Source organism: Cervus elaphus, chromosome 1 (genome assembly GCF_910594005.1).
Source record: "Cervus elaphus chromosome 1, mCerEla1.1, whole genome shotgun sequence".
Classification (NCBI taxonomy): Eukaryota; Metazoa; Chordata; class Mammalia; order Artiodactyla; family Cervidae; genus Cervus; species Cervus elaphus.
The window spans coordinates 96166531-96184921 of record NC_057815.1 but is presented as its reverse complement, the minus strand read 5'-3'; the positions used below and the strand labels follow the sequence as shown (position 1 = coordinate 96184921).

General features: G+C 48.7%; 3 protein-coding genes across 5 annotated transcripts; 1 reads left to right on the top strand and 2 right to left on the bottom strand.

The window, feature by feature from the left end:
- Positions 1–55: 55 nt before the first annotated feature.
- Positions 56–1829, bottom strand: SELENOH (selenoprotein H). Of its 3 annotated transcripts, XR_006342890.1 has the most exons (5): positions 1499–1825; positions 1266–1411; positions 1001–1130; positions 518–613; positions 56–241 (listed from the first exon to the last, which is right to left on the bottom strand). XR_006342890.1 is itself a non-coding variant. In XM_043914016.1 (4 exons), exons 1-3 carry the CDS (start codon positions 1621–1623, stop codon positions 1030–1032), a joined length of 372 nt encoding a protein of 123 aa, XP_043769951.1. In that variant the 5' UTR covers positions 1624–1829; the 3' UTR covers positions 56–241; positions 1026–1029. The 3 variants fall into 3 exon arrangements, 2 of the variants coding, with proteins under 2 accessions (XP_043769951.1, XP_043769939.1); XM_043914016.1 differs by lacking the exon at positions 518–613 and having other exon boundaries at positions 1026–1130; positions 1499–1829; XM_043914004.1 differs by lacking the exon at positions 518–613 and having other exon boundaries at positions 1499–1800.
- Positions 1830–2633: 804 nt separating this feature from the next.
- On the bottom strand, positions 2634–10904 carry TMX2 (thioredoxin related transmembrane protein 2). Its single transcript, XM_043913985.1, has 8 exons — positions 10620–10904; positions 6238–6298; positions 5880–5993; positions 5051–5127; positions 4682–4788; positions 4444–4509; positions 4235–4364; positions 2634–3498 (listed from the first exon to the last, which is right to left on the bottom strand). Exons 1-8 carry the CDS (start codon positions 10890–10892, stop codon positions 3352–3354), a joined length of 975 nt encoding a protein of 324 aa, XP_043769920.1. The 5' UTR covers positions 10893–10904; the 3' UTR covers positions 2634–3351.
- Positions 10905–11074: 170 nt separating this feature from the next.
- MED19 (mediator complex subunit 19) lies at positions 11075–18146 on the top strand. Its single transcript, XM_043913997.1, has 5 exons — positions 11075–11478; positions 16395–16651; positions 16831–16927; positions 17237–17331; positions 17429–18146. Exons 1-5 carry the CDS (start codon positions 11211–11213, stop codon positions 17495–17497), a joined length of 786 nt encoding a protein of 261 aa, XP_043769932.1. The 5' UTR covers positions 11075–11210; the 3' UTR covers positions 17498–18146.
- The last annotated feature ends 245 nt before the right edge of the window (positions 18147–18391 follow it).

Genomic DNA, 18391 nt, shown 5'->3' with positions numbered 1-18391 from the left:
AGGCTGGCTTAAGGCACCCCTTCCCATATTAATAAATTTACTTCATGACTCAGGCTTTATATCAACTCAAATCCTTTTAATTTTTATTAAACCAAATCCAAGAATTTTTCAGTGTCTTACTAGAGGATTGCCTCACAACTGAACCATTGTTTCTGGAGGGAAGGAAACCACAGCTTCAGGGACATGACTGAAGTTTGACCATGTCCCGTCATAAATGCTCCAGCATCACCAGGGACAGAGGCTGTGAAAACGACAAAGGGAAAGAGTTAGAGAAGGGATCCAGGTAATCCTAGCCAGCCCTCCACCATGAACACACACACAGATCCAGGAGAGCTCAAGGGTTGCGCACACACACACCGCCCCCATCTCACTCAACCTCAAGTGCCTGACAACATGCCAAAGCCCCGTCTGCAGCGCTCAGGACAAAGACAGGGTTGGATCCTGCGACCAGGAGTGCCAGCGCCACCATGCAGGGCCGGCAGCACATACAGGTAACACGCGGGGGCAGGAGGCGCACCTGAAACTACACAGAGATTTGGCCAGAAGAGGAGAATCCACACACACACAAATGAGGGCATCGGCGGGAGTTACAGGAAAGTGAGGGGGTGTGTTTCTAAAAAACAGAAAATCGGCCCATACTCCAAGGGCCACAGTTCTCTGCATCCTCTAAGGACACAATTTGCATTCTCATAGTCATTTACATTACCAACGGAATTCCACGCCTTAGCTCAAAGACACTGGAATGAAACATGAAGGTTGTAGCAAAGGGCACACTGAAGAAATTTTTTTGGCGGGGGGTTGGGGGGTGAGCAACTTCAGTTTTTCCCACCAGGAAAAAGGGGAAGAGGTATTCCCACTAGAGGAAACCTCGAGAGCAGAGCGAGGTATGTAGATGTAGGTCCTGTGTGAAATCAGGGGTTTTAACAGGAAGGGCTGCTTCGCCAGCAGACGCACCACGATCAGCCCACTCCCCCCACCCTCCCCATTTGCCATCTCGAACCTCAGCGAGACGCCTTCTGCCCCACCTCCCTACGAAAGGTACTTCTTCAGCTCCTCCAGCACCACGTGAGGCTCCGGAAACTTGAGTTTGCGTGGGGGCCCCTTCTTAAGACCCGTCCAGAGCTCCGCGCCTGGGAAGAAAGGCCACGTGAAGCGCAACGGCTCTGGAACCCTGCAGCCGTTCCCCAAAGCCACCGGGAGGCGGCGGTCTGGAGGCCCGCTCTGCCCCGCCCGGGGTCCGGCCCCCGCGCCCGGCCCGCACTCACTGCTGCCGTCGGCGCGCAGCAGCGTCACCTCGAAGCTGCCCCTCCGCGGCCTGGCGGGGTTCACCTTCACCACCAGCTCCGGGGCCTGCAGGCGCAGCGCCTGGCTCAGAGCCGCGGCGTTGCGCCCATAGACGCGTCAGCTCGTGCTGCAGGGAGAGAGGCGAGGTCACAGCCGGGCCCCGGCCTGCGGCGCCCTTGCCCTCGCGCGCCCCGCCGCACCCCGGGCCGCTCACCAGTGCTCGATGACGACGCTCGGCCCCTCCACTCCCCCATCCTGGCCGCCGGCCGGCTTCTCCCGCTTCTCGGCCGCTGCGGCCAGCGCCGCCTCGGCCTTCCGCTTCCTCCCGCGGGACGCCATGGCGCCTGGGGCCCGGCTGGGGACAGGACGCAGCCGCGGCCACCGGGTACAGGCCAGGCCCGCTCCGAGCGCCGAACCGCAGTCCAGGAACTCGGCTCCCGGCGCGAAACCTCTCAAGCGGCGGAAAGCGTGGCGCAGGGCGCACACGTGGTCTGGAGGCGGGGCCTCGGGCGTAGCCGCGCTGCGCGCAGAGGCGGGGAAGTGCGGGGCGCCGCGCCCAACCACCCGGCTGGGGGGCCGGGTCGCTGTGAAAACAATCAAGTCTTCACGCAGGCTTTTCTGTAACCGCGGCGCCAGCTTCCGCGGTGTCCATCAGGACTGTTACCCAAAACTTCGCTCCTGGGACCCACGGATCAGTCCCAGACCGAGTGTATAGCTTAACTCTGGGGTTAAGTAAACTTTGTTACGGGGGCAAGGTTTTTATTTGAAGCTTGGATTGTTTCCTAGTCTTTAAAGCCAAGCCAATATTATATCTCCAGTTCATTTTGAGCTTCTTCCAAGTTAACTGCTTAGATCTAACGACGGTAATCATTCAGGATCCTTCATTAACTAATATGAATAAATACTAAGTAAATTCACTATATTGTCTACATCATTGATTTTCAAGTGGGATGGTAGGGTGTTAGTAATATCAAGACTATTTGAGGAACATTTTAAAATGCATGCAAAGGTCCTGAGATTTTGATGAGCCTAGCTATGTCTTTGGGAAGATCCCCTGGAGAAAGGAAATGGCAACCCACTCCAGTATTCTTGCCAAGGAAATCCCGTGGACGGAGAAGCCTGGCACACTAGTCCATGGGGAAGCAAGAGTCGGACATGACTAAGCGACTAACACCGACAAAGGGAAGACCCAAACCTGCAGACAGTCAGCAGCTGTCCACAATCCTGGGGACCTGTGCGAGCGTCTGATGAACGCACCAGGATGGCCTTTGAAATGAAGAACACGAAAAAGTCCTCTGCAATTGCCTGGCTTTTCTAATGCACAAATAACACACAAAGGCACAATCAAAACTAATTATCAGTCTCTTTACTGAGCAAAACCATCAACTGGGTGTGGGCAGGGTGCAGCTGGGTTAGGTGAGCCCCCGGCCAGGGGCTTTTTCCTCCAGGGCCCACCACACAAAGGAAGTCTCAAACTTCCATTCCCCTTCCTCCCGATCTTCATAAAATAGGTAGATTATTCAGTAATCTTCAAAGAGAAAAGTCTGTGGTTAAAGGTTTTTTCCTTGGGACAGGTCACAGGCTTATACCTTTTGTTTTTTTTTAATACAGGCCACAGACTAAGCCAGAAGGGCCTAAAGAAGTAAGATTCCATGAAGGGAAAATCTCAGCACTAACTCTGCACCTTGGCCTGTTATGTTAGGGTTTAATCTAGTCTAAGTAGGCTGCGTGGCACCACCGTGAGGAATAATGAGACCAGAGCCTGATGGAGATGTCGGGCAGCACACAGCAGTTGACGCCCTGGCCCAGCTTGGAGGGTAAGCCTTCTCCCTCCACCAGACAAGATCTTTCCCTCCTTCCAGTAAAACAGCCGGCCGCAACAGTGGGGCCTTCCTAGAGGGTACCTGTCATCACCCTGGATGCCTCTTAAAAATCAGAAGCGATACCCTGCCCCATCTAGGCACAGCCAAACAGGGGAAACATAAATAAAAGGCCCAGGCCTCAGGCAAGGCTTGTGGTTACAGAAAGGGCAGAGCCTCCGAGGTGCCTGGGACTGCAGCAGGGATCCTATTTGTCCTTCTTGCTCTCCTCATCTGGCACAGCAGTGGGCCCCGTGGCCACAGGCTGCTCCTCAGGGATCCTATCGCCAGCCTTTGACAGCTTCTTAGCCCGCTGATAGAGCTCATTCAGGTTGAATTCTCGGATCACGTTCTCCTGTGCAAAACGGACACACGCATCAGGGTTGAAGTCGGAGGGGAGAGCAGCATCTGGGAAGAAGTGCAGCTGACCTTCAACAGCAGTGTGGCTGGGGCACCAACCCTTCTGCAGTCAAAAATCCACCTATAACTTATAGTCAGCCTTCCGTAACCAGTCCTCCCAATCTGTGGATCCATGTGTGTGGACTCAACCAAGCACATGGATCGTGCAGTACTGTAGTTTTTACTATTGAGAATTATCCACACGAGCAGAGCCACACAGTTCTGACTCATTTGTGCAAGGGTCAATTGTATTTACAGTCTAGAAAGGGAGGAAGCAAAGGACAGGAATCTAACCCAGATCTCCTTTTTATGGGTACCTGAAAAAGTCAATTAATATTTACCTATTATGTGCCAGTCACTGTGCCAAGAATTATAGCTACATTATTTAATGTAATCTGCAAAACAAAACCTGTAAGCTAAATGTTGCCCTCTCCAATTTACTGCCAAGGAAACAGACTATAAGGACAAAAGCCACCGAGACTGAATCTTAACTAATAATCGTTCCCTACTACTAGCATGTCTGACACATGGTAGAATAATTTGCTGAATGAATCCATGAATGAGACCTAATAAATAGTTCACACTCTCAAAGCTTGTGGGCAAGTAGCAGAACTAGGAATCAAACCCAGGGTGGGCTCCAAACTGACCTCCTGTTCTACACCCTCCTGCAAACCACCTGCCCGCTCACATACCTCTGAGAATGTCCAAGAGACAGCCCGGCCCTTCTTGTCGATCTGCGGCCGCCGCATGACCTCCTTCCCACCTTGGAACAGGATCAGGGTAGGGAGCTGCTTGGTGAGGGGTGATGTGCTCACTTTGTACCTGCAGGATCCAGAAGGTTCTCTGTAAGTGCATTTGCGTATATCCCCCCAAGCGATCCCCTGCCCAGGCCCTCACATACCGTGTACTAACGTCCGTGTAGCGTCCAACGTCTACCTTCCCAAAATTCAGCCCTGTACAGTTGTACCTGAGCGGAATGTATTGTTTCACATGGCGAGAGAGAATGAATCAATGAAGCAGAGATACAGATATCTGAGGTTGGGGTCGGGAGTGCCTCTGGTTGCAGTGTGCAAAAACCAAGGCCAAACCAGTGAGAGGGAAGGGACGATTTCGACCACCCCTCCCTCTGTCCCACTCACTTGAGCGAGAGGTCAGCGTAGATAGGGGCAAATGACTGGCAGTCACTGGACCAGTTGGCGAAGAACTCCACGATCCAAGTGACCCTCTTGTCCCGCTCCAGCTCCTCCTGCCACACACAGAGAGGAAACGGTGAAGTGGACTACACAGGCCCCTGGAAGATTCAGACTCTAGCACCGAGGTCCTCATCTCAGCTTCCCCACACCTCTGCAGACCCCACCATGAGCCACCGTGCCCTTGATTCTCCTCGAGCCCACAATGAACCAGTGCCCTTGACTTCCATTCTGAAGCACGGCTGTTCCTCTGAGTAGTGAGTGTAATGACAAAATCTCCCCCAAGGGACCCAAGGAACAGGGAAGAAGGCTACTCACATCAATGGTTTTGTCACTGAAGTACTTGATGTACTCAGGGCCCATGTACAAGGGGGGTTTGCATGTCATCAAGAACACTAAACACAGAAAAAGGACATCACAGGTGTTACCTACAGAGTGGCACTTGCCATCTACCTCTATAAGGATTAAGTCATGTGCGCCCGCAGCTGCCGACCTTCAACACCCCCTGAAGGAGCTCAGGGTGGAGAGCAGAAATGAGGCACCCTGTGTTCAGGGAAAAACTGGCAGGACAGGTCTTCCGATAGTTAAATATTCTCAGGAGCTGATTTTATGAGCCCAATTTGTGTATCTTCTCATATCTAGAAAATCCTTCATGGTGACAACGGTTTCTTGTGACTGGCAGAAAGCTTCGTGAGACTAGCACACACTTTTTAGAAAAAATATATGCTGACTGCACGTACTGCCCCTTCGCCAAAATCACACGCATAATGTCCTCTCCTCCTGCCTCTCTGCAGCGGTCTCTCAGAGCTAACTGAGGTGCTGTCTCCCAGCCTGCAGTCCTTGCTGTGCCCCAATTAAAGCTTAACTTGCAGCTCTCATGTTGTGCATTTTAAAGTCAACACAGGAAACATATAAGGCCTTGAGTAGGGGACTTACTTTCAAACCAACCTAAAGATTTCAAGTACCAAAGAGTACACTTTGTAGACATACAGAGACACATTCCCTTCCTTTTAAACTACAGTCTCTGTAGGTCCTTCTCATCTGAGCCTCACACAGTTGATGAGGTGTAAACTATGGAAGACGGGTATGGAGAGCCTGGTTTGCTGCTGGAGTCTGGTTCCCACAACCAAGTCTTCAGTCTCCTTACCTATGCAGAGTGTGATGTAAAGCAGGCCCATACGAATATCCAGGCGGAAGAAAAGAATCGCATTGGCCACCTTGCTGAACATGAAGATGTTGCCTATGTGCTGTTCCACGGTGACTGAAACACAGAAGTGTCAGGTCAGGCTGGGCTGCGTGCTCCCATGCTCTACTATTGGTCCCTCTCCTTGGAACACTTTGAAACGGGAGGGGGGAAGGGGATAAAAGTCTAAGGTCAAATTCAGCCTTGGCACAGAATGAGGGACAAGTTCACCAAATAATGCCCCGCTCGTAGCATGAGTGAAGGACTCCAGAGGTCGTCGGTCCGAACCGCGAGAGCCTGAGACACAGGAAGTGCCACTTACTGGACCTGCGGTTCTTCATCATCACGATGGCGCTGAGAAACATCAGGATCTCCACTTCTCTCTGCAACAGAGTCAGAGCGTCAGGAAGGCCATGGACGGAAAGGACTGCGGTGACTAGGGAGCCACATGTGTGAGAAAAACCAACAGAGATGCAAACCGGGAACCGTAACAGAGAGAAACAACCGGACTCAGCTAAGGAGAGTGTGGGCTTCCCAGGTGGCGCTAGTGGTAAACAACCCACCTGCCAGTGCAGGAGACACAAGAGAGGCGGTTTAATTCCTGGGTCGGGACGATCACCTGGAGAAGGGCATGGCAACCCACTCCAGCATTCTTGCCTGGAGAATCCCATGGATAGAGAAGCCTGGCGGGCTACAGTCCATAGGGTCGCAAAGAGTCGGACATGACTGAAGTGACTTAGCAGGCACAAGGGGTAGTGGGGAAAACACCAGTCAGAAGACCCAGGTTCCAATTCTACCCCTACCACAAACTGCTTGTTGCCTTTCAGCAAAGCACTTAACGTGGGAGCACGGACTCCCCTGACTGAGGACTAAAGAAGATAAGAAGTAAGAAAGAGTTACATAGAGTGTATGGTGTCAAACTGTAAGATACCACAATCAACTCAGTGTGACCTGGTAAAGTGAAACTTTTCCAGGTAAACTTTCTCAATCATATCCATCAATACAACAGACGGTTATTCCATTTGTTTGGTTTTAAGTTAAAACATTCCTCTCCACCTAATATTCACAGTGATAATCCATGCACCTTGAATAAATTTGAGAGCTGAAGGAGTCCTTTCAAACCTCTCAAAGGTACTTTTAAGTACCACTAGTTTACTGTTCTTTCTCACCTTCTAGAAGGGAAGTTCCATGTGAGTTAAGTGAGACAGACAATAAAAATGACAAGACACAAACGAGGTAACTTCAGAGTGAAGACCGCAAAGACGCGTAACAAGGACTTTGTGAGAGACTGCACAGGGGAGGGCCTTCTGGAGACTGGGGGGTTTGAGGCTTTCCTTTCTCTTAGTCATGCAGGATCCAAATCATCTCAGACAGAACCAATTAACTGCAATTTACGGCCAGCAATCAGAGACCCAGGTTTTTAGCCTCAATCTCCAACAAAAAGCAACTGACTAGATTTAGAAATGGACATCGAAAGTTGGGGGGGGGGGGGTGGATAGGGAATATGACAAACCTTACTAAATATTCTGAGTAGAAATTAGGAAGAGTTTTCAAGAATGAAACTGGCTTTAAAAGTGGCTTTTATAATTATGGAAAGATGCTTTAAAAAGAGAATTATGCCCAATCAGGAGACCAAAGACAGGTCTACAAGGAATATACTCTAAAGACAGAGAATGAGTCTGTGGTAAAGATCAGCCACGTATACTCCAGACCTCACTTCCTTTTCCTGCTGGACATTCCGCATCTAGGGAGGTCTGTGTGACCAGCACTCCAGCTCACACGCACTGTGAGCAGAAGTGACACGCCACTTCTGTGCCCAGGCAGTTAAGAAAGGGGATGCACGTCCTTGCAGGACAGCTTTCTTTCTCCCCCTGCTGGCATGATGCTGGGACGATCTCAAGGCCATCAGGAGAAGACAGGACGAGACTGGGTTCCAGAATAACTGCATAAACAAGAGCTCCCTTGGTTGTTTGCTTGTTTATTCACTGTTTCAAACTTTCTTTCTTTTTTTTTTAATAATTTTATCTGTATTTGTTTTTGGCTGTGCTGGGTCTCTGTTGCTAGGTGAGCTTTTCCCTTGTTGGGATGAACGGACTGCTCACTGCAGTGGCCTCCCTCGTCGTGGAGCACAGGCTCTAGGGCACGTGGCTTCAGTAGATGCCACAAGTGGGCTCAGTGGGTGCGGCCCCCAGGCTCCAGAGCGCAGGCTCAGCAGCTGTGAGCACCGACCGAGCTGCTCCACAGCAAGGGGAATCCTCCCTGACCGGGGATCGAATCTGCGTCTCTTGCACTGACAGGTGGATTCTGTCTGAGTAACCAGTGTAGCCCTGTTTCAAACTGTTTATTAAGGAAGTTTTCAAACATACACCAAATCAGAGAGGATACTGAAGGGTGGCAGTATATGCCACTCCCAAGTATGCCATTTTGGCATAAGGATTATTTTGAGTCTAAAGACAACTAAGGAGAAGTAGAATAAAGAAAAGCTCCATCCCCTTCCCTTACATGTCTAAGAGTAGGACAAAAATTTACCTTCTCTACCAAGGACAAAACTAATCTGGAAGATTACTTTAGATGCTATCAGCCTGGAGATAGCACCAGAGTGAGCTATGTAACAAACGAGGCTTTATCTACCATTAGTTTACCTTTCCAATTTTTGTCTCCTGCAAACCTAAAACTCTTTCTGTCTTCATCCTGTCATTTCTCCACAAATTTATGTTCTTTGTTGAAGATGCCATATAAGCTGGAATTCTAAGCCTCTGTCACTGGTTTTTCCCTGGGTATATCCCATGTACACAAGTTACACATGTTAATAAATTTGTTATTTTAACTGACTTTAATCTTTTACTACAGTAGTCTCAAGCAAGACTTCAGAAGGGTAAAGGGAAAATTATTTTCCACCTCCTACAATACCTTAGTAAACCCCTAATACTCAGTTTCAATAGTAATATTTTGCCAGTATGGCCGAAGATTTCATCTACGCTACCCATTTCTTTTGCTGGAGAAACTTAAAAGCAAATTGCAACTGTATTATTTCAACTGTAAAGATTTCAGTACAGGTGCCTTACAGATAAGAACTTCTTTCTTAAAACAAACTAAAACACCATTATCATATCTAACAAAATTAACACTACTTCCTTGTTGTTATCTAATACTTGGCCCTTACTCAAATTCAAAGGTTGTGGGTGTATGTGCTTACTCACTTGAGTCCTGTCTGACTCTTAGCGACCCCATGTACTGAAGCCTGCCAGGCTCCTCTGTCCATGGGATTTTCCAGGCAAGAACACTGGAGTGGGTTGCCATTTCCTTCTCCAGGAGATCTTACCAACACAGGGATCGAACCCAAGTCTCTGCACTGGCAAGTAGATTCTTTACTGCTGAGCCACCAGGGAAGTCACATCCTTGCTAACACTATTTACCTTAATATATTGTAACTTCAAATCACCAGGGTAAATGAGTAAAACACAGATTTTCCAGGAAAACAGTTAAAAGTACTACATAGTTTAAAAAAAAAAAAAGAGTAAAAAGAAAACATGAATTCTTACAATATTTTGCATATAATTAGGGAAGAGTACACAGAGAAATTAATTGCATAAAAAGTCCCTTTTATAAAATCTTTATTTCTGTCCACTTACATGTTTGAGTCTTATTTTGGTTCAAGTGGGATAGGATCTTTTGAAGAAGATGGCTACATCTGACCTAATTAATAACACTGGGACAGGATAGAGTATGAAAAACTGTGGGATGAAGAATAAAAGTAAGGAAGCAGCTTCTGTTCAAGATCAAGACTCATTTCGGGCTTTCAAAAAAAAGACAAAAACTCAGGTGACTGTCTTTTCTAAAAACATGTATATGGCTATCCAGCAGAGGGCAGAGAGCTTCAACTTATTTTACACCTTTTTTTTTTTTGCCTCAAAACAAGCAGAATCCTACATCCCTGACCAGGGATGGAACCCAGGCCCCCTGCAAGGGAAGTGCAGAATCTTAACCACTGGACCACCAGGGAAGCCCCTCAAGTTATTTTTCTGAGTGGTCCCTCCACTCCAGCTCAGGAAGGACTGCAAGAGGCTTGAGACAGATTTCTTTACAACTTATTTTTTTACAATTCCATTTCAGTAAGCCTAACAGTTTTATTTATTTTTACATCCCCAGTATGCGGCACAGGGCCCAGCACACAGTCCTCCCTCTGAGACTGTTCATTTTAAGAAAAGACTTGTGTGCTGTTTACCATGGCCTAGTGGTTGCAAATCATCGTCGCTCACTAGTTGTGTGACCTTGGACGAGTATCCTATCCACGCCAAGATCAGTTTCTTCATCAATAAAACGAGAATACTACACATACAACTTGCCTCCTACAACTCACCGGTCCCTCAACAGGCTTTACATAACGAGCAACACGAAGACAGTGCGGGTGCCCAGTTTGGGGAGGACTCTTGTCGAGCATGGATTGGGAGGTGGGAAGGAGCTTGGACTCAAAAGGCAGAAAGCTCAGACTGTTGGGCGAGCTAACCGGCCGCTTTCTCACCCTAAACAAGAGGAGGTTTAGGCTCGATGACAACCCACGCCCTACACTTAGTAGTCTGGCAAGTCCGCTAAGAGGCTCGGAACCTGAGGCGTTCTCAAAACGGTCAGCCTCGGGGCTCCCGACAGCGACCACCAGGGCGGGGACAGTCAAGGTCGTGGGGTCCTGAGGCGGGGGTCGCTCACCCAGTCAAAGTCACACGGGTTGCCGTCTTCGCGTTGCGTGGGGAGACTTTCGCAGACAGGGGGCAGCTTCCTCACGAGCAGGAAGGCAGCAGACAGCAGGGCTGACAAAAAGTAGTAAGGTCGGGCCAGCCATCGTGAAAGTCGCGGGACCGAATACACGAGAGCAATCAAAGGCGCTAGGACCGCCATCTTTCCGGCCCCCCCGAGGCGCCGGCCGCTCTCTTCGGCTTCCGTAGGTCTGGTCCCGCCTCTCTCACCATTGAAGGTTTCCATTGGGCCGAATGTCAGATACCCCGCCTCTGGGCCCGGAACTAGATCTCTGATTGGCCCCTACGGCAGCTAAGGAAAGTGAGCAAGGGATTTGATATGTTATTGGCTAACCTAGCTGTCGTTTTTTCTACCTAAGTCATTTCATTGGTTAAGCGATTGCGGCGAGCGGAGGCCTCGCAGAATAAAGTTAAGGAGTATTTCCGGGACGTTCTCAGAAGGCGACGGAAGTACTTGCCGGAAGAAGGTAGGCAGGGCCAGAGGCAATCCAATGGTAAACGGCCCCTGGAGGAAAAGGGCGGTACCCCGTGAAAAGATTAACCAATGAGGATCATTGACGCCAGACACCGGGACGGCGCCGGGGCGGAGGGAACGATGGAGAATTTCACGGCGCTGTTCGGCGCCCAGGCTGATCCGCCACCTCCGCCAGCGGCACTCGGCTTCGGACCCGGGAAGCCGCCCCCTCCGCCGCCGCCGCCTCCGGGCGGGGGGCCGGGCCCGGCCCCGCCCCCGACCGCCGCCTCGGCCCCTCCCGGGAGCGACAAGTCGGCGGCAGGCTGCGGCCCCTTTTACCTAATGAGGGAGCTTCCAGGTGAGTGCGAGGCCCGGCCGAAGCCGGCCAATCAGATCGCCGCGAGGTGGGGCTGGGCGTGGCTCCTAGCCGCCGAGGTAGGTGAGGGGTAGCCCGCGGGGCGCTTGGGGGTATTTCGGAGCTCTGTGTCGGAAAGGACTGAGAATTCTCGGCCAAAGGCACGACAGGAATTCTCGGGATGGACTGGGAATGAGAAGAATGGGTCGCCGTGGCCGCCTTTCACTCTCCGCCCTGCCTCTGACCCTGACGGTGGTTTTATAACTCCCAAAAAATTACTCTCTGGTGGTTCAGACGGTAAAGAATCCGCCTGCAATGCAGGAGACCTGGGTTTTATCCCTCAGGCGGGAAGATCCCCTGGAGAAAGGAAAGGCTACCCACTTCAGTATCCCTGCTTGGAAAAATTCCATGAACGGAAGAGCCCGGCGGGCTACAGTCGATGGGGTCGCAGAGAGTCGGACACGACTGAGCGGCTCGAGTTTGGAATTTGAGAGTCCTGATTTAACATTCTTGCGGACCTAGTTCCAAATCTGCTTCCGAATTCCTGTTGGTTTGGTGCATGTTGCCTTCCTTTTTTCTCTGAGCCTGGTCCTTTCCTCATCTCTTGGAACAAGTGAATAGAATTTATCCAGATTCTTAGATTCAGAAAATTATTTCGTTGAGCACCTACTCTGTGTACCAAGGGGTATTGTACATACTGAAGATACAGCTGTGAAAAAGGCTGACAAGATCCTTGCCTGTTTGGGAGTTTCCTTTTGCCCATGGAGGAGGCAAAAGGTAACAGGGTGAAATCACATAGCAGTTATGGCTGTAAGGGGGGAAAAAATGTGATAAAGATTTAAGGGAGCCGAACTGCTTTAGCTAGAGTGATCAGAGAAGCTCTCTCTGAGTAGGTAACTTTAGAGTGAGTTAAAATGTAAGCTCAGAGAAAGAGCTAGCCATTTATGAGTGGGAGGAGGGATAACTGGATACAAAAAAAAAATTGAAATCAATAGCCCCAATGTGAGAAAAATCTTGTAATGTTTGAGGGACAGAAGATCAGTTGAACTTGAGTGAACAGAGGAGTGGTAGGAGATAAAGTGAGAGTGGTAGGCAGAGGCCTGTGTTAGACATTTAGATTTTAGCATGTTATTGACCAGAATCATGTCAAGATATGTTTTAGAGTGAAACCATTAACATCACCGTGGGAAGTTGTTAGAGCTTAAAATTGATCAAGGATTCATTATACAACATATGATTGACATTATCATTCACATTTTGCTCTGTTAGGTGTTTATTCCAACCTTGTGTACCTTATAAACATAAGTTTATTTTCATAAAATTTTAAAAAATGACACATCATGAAGTTTTGAGTGAAGAAAACTTTTTCAGTGAATTTTATGCAGATACTTTCTCTTATTGTCCGAGCAGCATATTTACTAGTGTCTCAGAAGATGTTAGTTGTTCCGAATATAGTTCTGATTCATACAATGGGACTATTAGAGCAACAAAGAGACAAAAAATCTTAGTGATTGTTTTCTGATATGGAAAGTGAAAATGAAACTCATGGTGCTGAAGAAGACTTTACAGGTGTGTCAGCTGTGACTATTGAATGTAATAATGCAAAGTAGGTAGTGAAATAGCTGAATTAATTATTGTGTTCCTTTCTGCAAAAATCCCCCTTTCAATAACGTTACTACTTAGTGGTCCAGGAAAGTGGTGGTTTGTTCTAGGCGATAGCAATGGAGGAAAGAAATAAATGGATGCAGGATAAATGTTAGAGGTAGAACTGACAGGAATGAAGGATTGAGTATAGAAGTGGAGGAGAGAGGAATTGAGGATGATTTCGAATTTTTGGCTTGAATAACAGGGTCAGGAAAGAACAAGTTTGAGGAGGTGGAAATCAAGAGTCATTTTAGACATGTTAGTCTCGAGGTTGTCTTTCAGTTCATCCCACATCCATAGCTTTGACTCTATGGACATTTATCGGCAAAATGATGTCTCTGCTTTTTTTAAATGCTGTCTAGGTTTGTCATAGCTTTCCATTCAAGAAGTAAACGTCTTTTAATTTCATGACTGCAGTCACCATCTGCAGTGATTTTGGAGCCCAAGAAAATAAAGTCTGTCACTGCCTCCACATTTTCGCCTTCTATTTGCCATGAAGTGATGGGACCTGATGCCATGATCTTAGTTTTCTGAATGTTGAGTTTTAAGCCAGCCTTTTCACTCTCTTTCACCCTCATCAAGAGGCTCTGTGGTTCCTGTTCACTTTCTGCCATTAGAGGGGTGTCATCTATCTGAGGTTGTTGCTCTTTATCCCAGCAGTCTTGATCCCAGCTAGTGATGTTTCAGTAAGACGTTTATATGTTCAACCACGAATACAAGTCGAAGGAATTTGAGCTTTTTCCTGAGGGAATGGGAAACCGTTAAGATTTTTGAACTGAGTACAGCTTCTAAAGATATCTGGAGAATACAGGTGCCATGTACTAAAATAAAGGAACCATGAGAGAGGTGGGGAAGATTTTTTCGAGTTTAAAAAAAAAAAAAAATCAAGGGAATTCCCTGATAGTCCAGTGGTTAGGGTGCCATACTTTTTCTGCAAGGGGTTTGATCAGGGAACTACAATCACATAAGCCTCCTGGTGCAGCCAAAAAGAAAAAGGAAAGAAAGAAAACTGAATCTGCAATGAATTAATTAAGAGAGTGTTGGAAATGGAAGATTAGTTTTCAGGAGTGGAGTCAGGAATGAGGAGAGAGATTTATAAATCATCTTCATAGAACTGATGGGCAAAACGGAACATTGGATGGACTCTTTTAGGTTAAAGAATTTAAAAAAACCACAAAGTGGGGAAAAACAGAAGGAGGCAGTGCTGATATGAGAAGTACTGGGTCCCTGAGCCTCCTGCCATTACATGGACCACTCCAGAGACAGCTGGCGTGGAAGACAAGGGAATAGAATAGGGTTAGGCCTGTCAATAGGAAAAATAACTTGTTCATTTAATGTTTATTGAGCACCAGTGACACATGAATGAACAAGGCATTTTTCTCAGCCCTCAGTGGGCTGATAGCTCAGAAGCTGAGTTTTCTCAAGTGAATGATTATAAACAAGTCACTTTTGTCATTTGTACCCTGAGTGTTCATCATAACTAGACTATGAAATTGTAGGTTAGATATTTCTACCCTCACCACTGGACCCTAGTTAAATTACTAAGAAGAGAGTGGAAAAACTGGCTTGAAACTCAACGTTCAAAAAAACTAAGATTGTGGCATCCAGTCCTATCACTCCATAGCAAATAGAAGGGGAAAAAGTGGAAGCAGTGATAAATTTTATTTTCCTGACCTCCAAAATCACTGCAGATGGTGACTGCAGCCATGAAATTAAAAGGCGCTTGCTCCCTGGAAGGACAGTTACTGCAAACCTAGACAACGTACCAAAAAGCAGAGACATCACTTTGCTGACAAAGGTCTGTCTAGTCAAAGCTGTGGTTTTTCCAGTAGTTATGTGTGGATGTGAGTTGGACGTAAAGAAGGCTGAGCACCAAAGAATTGATGCTTTTGAACTGTGGTGTTGGAGAAGACTCTTGAGAGTCCCTTGGACTGCAAGGAGACCAAACCAGTCAATCCTGAAGGAAATGAGTCCTGAATGTTCATTGGAAAGGCTGATGCTGAAGCTGAAGCTTTACTAATACTGAAGCTCCAGTACGCATCCACCTGATACGAAGAGCCAGCTCATTGGAAAAGACCCTGACGCTAGGGAAAGATTGAAGGCACAAGGAAAAGAGGGCGGCAGAGGATGAGGTGGTTGGACGGCGTCACTGACTCGGTGGACGTGAGTCTGAGCAAGCTCCAGGAGACAGTGGAGGACAGGGAAGAAGCCTGGCGTGCTGTGGTCCATGGGGTCTCAAAAAGAGTCAGGCATGACCTAGTGACTGAAGAGCAACAACAGCAGTTCTTTGAAGAAAGTCAGCCATGAAATGTTTATACCGATGATGCCTTCCACGTACACACTTTATACTTTTCAATATGTTTTATTTGAACCTTGAAAAAAAAATTAAGTGTAATTATGATAGCTTTTACTGTATTCCATAGATAAGCAGAAACAGGCACATAAGGGATTACAATTTTAGTTGCCCAACTTCTAATCAAACGTTTCTTTCTTCTAGGCAGAGCTGTCATATTTGGTATTATAAGAAGAGTAAAAGTGAAGGTGGTGGTAACGAAAGTTACCAGCAGTAGCTAGAAAAATCTGTTTTTCTCTGTAAAGGTGACGAGTTTCTTGCTAGTTTAAAAAAGGAAGCAATACACTCACACCCCTGGGTTATAGTCGGCCTTAAGCTTGGCTGTAGCTGAGCTGTGAGGTTATATTATTCTGGTCACAGCCAAAAGTATAATTTCTCGTTAGCATATTGATGAAACACAGAGCAATGTTTAGCACAGATTATAAGCACTGTATACATTATTACTCTGGTTAGACTGAGTGTCTGCTTCATTGGGTTAAAGCAGTTTCCACCGCTGCCCTATTTGGATTTTTGCCTGTTTTTTCTCCTCATTCCAACCTTCCATTCTATAGTACAGAATTTTTAGTGTCTGTTGTATGTTATTATTTAGTCTTGTTATTTCTTACTCAAAAATAACTTCTTTTTTGGTAATTCTAACTTAAAAGATTCCTTATTTAGGTTAAAATATGGTCTTTTACTTTCCCTTCTAGGTCAGTGAATTAAAAAAAAAATTCTGTGTTCTTGGAAAAGACCCTGATGCTGGGAAAGATTGAGGGCAGGAGAAGGCGGCGACAGAGGATGAGGTGGTTGGGTGGCATCAGCGACTGAGTGGGCATTAATTTGAGCAAACTCCGGGAGACAGTGAAGGCCAGGGGTCGCAGAGTCAGACGCGACTGAGCGTCTGGGAACTCACTCTCCTCCTTCCTCTTCTCCGTTCCTCCAGGCAGCACCGAGCTGACGGGCAGCACCAACCTGATCACGCACTACAGCCTGGAGCACGCCTATAATAAATTCTGTGGGAAGAAAGTGAAGGAGAAGCTGAGCAACTTCTTGCCCGACCTGCCGGGCATGATTGATCTGCCTGGTTCCCATGACAACAGCAGCCTGCGCTCCCTCATTGAGAAGCCCCCCATCCTCGGGGGCTCTTTCAATCCCATCACAGGGACCATGCTAGCTGGCTTCCGCCTGCACACCGGCCCGGTGCGTGCCCTCCTGGGGAGCAGGGGGCCAGGGGGGCGGCCCGAAGCCTTTGCAGTGGTGTTCCTCCTGGGTCTGTCCCTCCCTAACGTACTGCGCAGAGCAGATGATGGGAGCAGAGCAGGTGATGGGAAGGGGGGTTTCTGCCCTCTGCTCACCCAGCCCTTCCTTCGCTCCTTCAGTTGCCGGAGCAGTGCCGCCTGATGCATATTCAGCCGCCCAAGAAGAAGAATAAGCAGAAGCACAAACAGAGCCGCACCCAGGACCCCGTCCCCCCAGGTAAGAAGCCGTTCTTTTCCGAGCCAGGAAGCCGTGCGCCCTGAATCTGGTTTGACCTTCCTGAGTTAAAAGCTCAGTTAAGTTCATCACGAGCCCTGGACTCCCCGCTTCTCCTTAGAGAAGAAGCTGACATAAGCGGCCCCCCTGGGCAGGTGGGAACTCGGGCCAGGGCTTCAGTGGTGCCTCTGAACTGTCCTGGTCACGTGCACAGAAGCGGTGGCCCCCGACTAGGGGTTATCCTTGCATCCCAGTTCTGGCGGAGCAGAATTTGGGGCCCGACCTGTGACGGGCACCTCGTATCTCCCACAGAGACGCCATCTGATTCAGATCACAAGAAGAAGAAAAAGAAAAAGGAAGAGGACCCTGAGAGGAAGAGGAAGAAGAAGGAGAAGAAGAAGAAGAAGGTATGGCGGCAGCCCGTGCAGGCAGCCCGTGAGTCCCTGTCTCGCCCAGGCCCTCGGGAGAGCCGCCTCCTCTTCCTCTGCCCTCCTTTCCTTCCAGAACCGACACAGCCCGGAGCACCCCGGGATGGGCAGCTCTCAGGCCAGCAGCAGCAGCAGCCTCCGCTAAGGGGCCGGCGGACCCTGCTAGGACTTCCCTGCTGGGCCGGAGCCGGCCCGGGTCAGCGCCTGGGCGCGCAGGCAGAAGCCGCTCCGCCGGAGGAGCCGAAAGGGAGACGGGCTGGGCTCCCGGCAGCCTCCGCCTGGCTCCCTTCCTCACGGACACCTCTTCCCTTTCCAGGAAGCTTTCTGTTCACCTCTTGTGTGCAGTTTGTCTGATGTAGGGCTTGGTCTGGTTTGTTAGGATTTTTGTTCTCTTAAAATTGCATTTATCAAACTGGCTGAAGTGTGGCTGCCTTTGAGGAGGTAAGTGCCTTTCCGTGGGAGTCAGGGCATAAGCCAAGGCGTGCTGAGGTCTGAGGGGGCTCGGACCTTGCGTGACGCTGTCTCCTCAGCACGCGGGGCAGCCGGGGAGCAGGGTCCAGAAGTGGGTACCTTTCTGCCCCGGGCACGCTAACGCCCTGCCCCTAAGGTTGCCAGCCATTGCCTGGATGACCTTCCCGCTTACGGCCCAGCTGTGTCCTAGGTCAGTTTCATGTGGAAACTCGGTAGCCGAAGGAGAAAGCACCCACGGTCAGAAGTCAATTTCAGCAAGGTTGCTACTTGGTCAACCCTGTGGTTTTTTTAAAAAAAATAAATTTCTGGCAAGCAAAGGTAAATGGTTCTCTTTATAATAAGAACTACTTTTGATCTTCCTCACTCCTTAAGACAGTGAAATTATTGGCTGATGTGACTGCCTATCTAAGCTTCTAAGACAGCAAAAAAAAAAAAAAAGGCAGCCTGAAGTAGCCGACTCAGTGGAAAAGATGCTGATGCTGGGAAAGATTGAGGGCAAGAGAAGGGACCGGCAGAGGGTGAGAGGGTTGGATGGCATGGTGGATATGAGTTTGAGCAAATGCTGGGG

Excerpts from the sequence above, each read along its gene's own strand:
- TMX2 (XM_043913985.1), bottom strand. The coding sequence starts at position 10,892 with ATGGAAACCTTCAATGGTGAGAGAGGCGGGACCAGACCTACGGAAGCC. Across the intron at positions 5,994-6,237 it reads GATGAAGAACCGCAGGTCCA|TCACCGTGGAACAGCACATA; the intron begins GTAAGTGGCACT and ends TCTGTGTTTCAG. Across the intron at positions 4,789-5,050 it reads TCAGTGACAAAACCATTGAT|GAGGAGCTGGAGCGGGACAA; the intron begins GTGAGTAGCCTT and ends TGTGTGTGGCAG.
- MED19 (XM_043913997.1), top strand. The coding sequence starts at position 11,211 with ATGAGGATCATTGACGCCAGACACCGGGACGGCGCCGGGGCGGAGGGA. Across the intron at positions 11,479-16,394 it reads CCTAATGAGGGAGCTTCCAG|GCAGCACCGAGCTGACGGGC; the intron begins GTGAGTGCGAGG and ends CCGTTCCTCCAG. Across the intron at positions 16,928-17,236 it reads CCAGGACCCCGTCCCCCCAG|AGACGCCATCTGATTCAGAT; the intron begins GTAAGAAGCCGT and ends TATCTCCCACAG.